This window comes from Corvus brachyrhynchos, unplaced genomic scaffold, assembly GCF_000691975.1.
Source record: "Corvus brachyrhynchos isolate BGI_N302 unplaced genomic scaffold, ASM69197v1 scaffold514, whole genome shotgun sequence".
Lineage (NCBI taxonomy): Eukaryota > Metazoa > Chordata > Aves > Passeriformes > Corvidae > Corvus > Corvus brachyrhynchos.
In genome coordinates this window covers 3,609,121-3,610,920 of record NW_008238319.1, presented here as the reverse complement: position 1 = coordinate 3,610,920, position 1,800 = coordinate 3,609,121, and the positions used below count along the sequence as shown (strand labels likewise).

Here is a 1,800-nt window from a genome sequence, read left to right as displayed (position 1 = left end):
GCCCCTCCTGCTCCCCAGCAAAGAAGCCCCAGCCCTGGCACATGCAAGAGCCTCGTGTGCAGGTGGCTCTGTGGGCTCTAACCCAGCACTGCCCACATCCTGCTCCCTGCCCGGAGACGCAGGGCAGCCACAAAGCCCCAGTCCTGACACTCAGGGGGCTGCGGTGCTCTTTCCAGAGCTGCTTCATTTGCTACAAGATGGGGGCCAGCATCACCTGCTGTGAGACGGGCTGCGACCGCACCTTCCACCTGCCCTGCGCCCCAGACGGCGAATGTGTCACCCAGTACTTCGGGGCCTACAGGTAAGGGCTGCCCGCCCTTGCCTCAGAGACCCCGGCTTCATCTCCAAGCCCTTTCCATCTGCAGTGGCCATGCAAGGCAGAAGCCCACTGGGACAGCTGCCAGCAACCTGCCATAGACTGGGGAAGAGCCCACAAAGAGGCTGGGGTCTCTCACAGCTCCACCCCCCACATCGCCATCACTGCGGAAGGACTCTGCGCTTCCCACCTTCCCTCGCCCATCTCTTCCATCTTCCTCACAGGTCCTTCTGCTGGGAGCACCGCCCACAGCAGGCAGTGCACGCTCGTCCAAGCCAGGACAACACCTGCACCATCTGCCTGGACACCGTGGAAAACAGAATCTCCTACAAAACCATGGGCTGCCCTGCATGCCAAGACGCCCGCTTCCACCGGCAGTGCGTCCAGAGACTGGCTCTGCATGCTGGCATTGGCTTCCGATGCCCGTGTTGCCTGAACCAAGAGCCATTCATGATGGAAATGCTCACCATGGGGATCCGACTCTCCAAGAGGTTGGGTTTTCTCCTCCCAGCTCACAAGGTGTCAAGCACAAGTGCAGTGCCAGCCTAAGGACTGCCCTGGCAGGCCTGGCCACCTTCTGTACCATGCCTCTTGCCCGCAGCTCCACTGAGGAGCTGGAAACTCTTTCCCTTCCTTCTCTTGCAGACCCCCATCATGGGAGAGTGTCCAAGCAGTCACACCCTTAGGTCAGAGGCATGGCCGCTGCGATGCCGAAACGTGCCTTTGTCCAGGAGGCAGGGAGCACGCGGAGGAAGCGGGGTAAGCTGCCAAAGCAACAATGCAGGGCTCTGAATAGGACCTAAGATCTCCCCACAAGCTCAGGGATGTAGAACTAAGAACAAGGGCTCTGCCAGGCCAGGCCATCCCTTGCTCTGGCACTTTGTCCGCACAACCAGTACCTCCTTTGATCCTACAGACCCTGGCAACTGAGGCTGTGCAGCTCCTGCGCTGCCGAGGGCACCCACAGACACTGCTCCTCTTTGGGGAACAGCACCTACTCCTGGGAGTGCCACACCTGTGCTGGCACGGAGACTGGTAGGCACCAAAGCACTCGGTGCCCCGCACTGGGGACAGGCGCCAGGCTGGGCCTGGCAGCAGGGCCTTCAGCACGCCTTGGCTCCAGGACAGCTCTGGCTACCACAGGAGCCTCTCCTGCTTACGGCCTGCGTGGCCACCCTGATGACCTTGCTGCCCCTCTTCGCAGGCTCCACTGGCAAACCAGAGCTTGTCAGCCCCAGCACTTCCAGCCAGGAATTATCAACGCCCTCCCAGGGTGTGTTGCTCCTCAACAGCACCTGCTTCCTTCGCCCTCGGCAGGCCTTGAAGCGGCGCTACCCTGAGGAAGAAATACCATCACGGACAACGTACAGCCCTCCTGCAAAACGCCGCAGGATCGATGATGGCCCAGCCCACAGTGCCAATGAAAGCAGCCCCAGCACTTCCAGCCAGAAATTATCAATGCCCTCCCAGGGTGTGTTGCTCCT

At 60.9% G+C, this 1,800-nt stretch overlaps 1 protein-coding gene across 3 annotated transcripts; it reads left to right on the top strand.

Annotated features, from left to right (window-relative positions):
• Positions 1 to 15: 15 nt before the first annotated feature.
• LOC103615342 (PHD finger protein 7) lies at positions 16 to 1,793 on the top strand. 3 transcript variants are annotated; one of them, XR_001861946.1, is made up of 4 exons: positions 16 to 301; positions 541 to 807; positions 962 to 1,351; positions 1,521 to 1,793. XR_001861946.1 is itself a non-coding variant. In XM_017733896.1 (4 exons), the coding sequence occupies exons 1-4, from the start codon at positions 42 to 44 to the stop codon at positions 1,654 to 1,656; spliced, it is 1,065 nt and encodes a 354-aa protein (XP_017589385.1). In that variant the 5' UTR covers positions 16 to 41; the 3' UTR covers positions 1,657 to 1,793. The 3 variants fall into 3 exon arrangements, 2 of the variants coding, with proteins under 2 accessions (XP_017589385.1, XP_017589384.1); XM_017733896.1 differs by having other exon boundaries at positions 962 to 1,075; positions 1,233 to 1,793; XM_017733895.1 differs by having other exon boundaries at positions 16 to 807; positions 962 to 1,075; positions 1,233 to 1,793.
• The last annotated feature ends 7 nt before the right edge of the window (positions 1,794 to 1,800 follow it).

Bases quoted from the DNA above. Each gene is read 5' to 3' on its own strand.
- LOC103615342 (XM_017733895.1), top strand. From the start codon at position 272: ATGTGTCACCCAGTACTTCGGGGCCTACAGGTAAGGGCTGCCCGCCCT. The intron at 808-961 runs GTTGGGTTTTCT...CTTCTCTTGCAG, and splicing joins GGGATCCGACTCTCCAAGAG to ACCCCCATCATGGGAGAGTG. The intron at 1,076-1,232 runs GTAAGCTGCCAA...TTGATCCTACAG, and splicing joins GAGCACGCGGAGGAAGCGGG to ACCCTGGCAACTGAGGCTGT.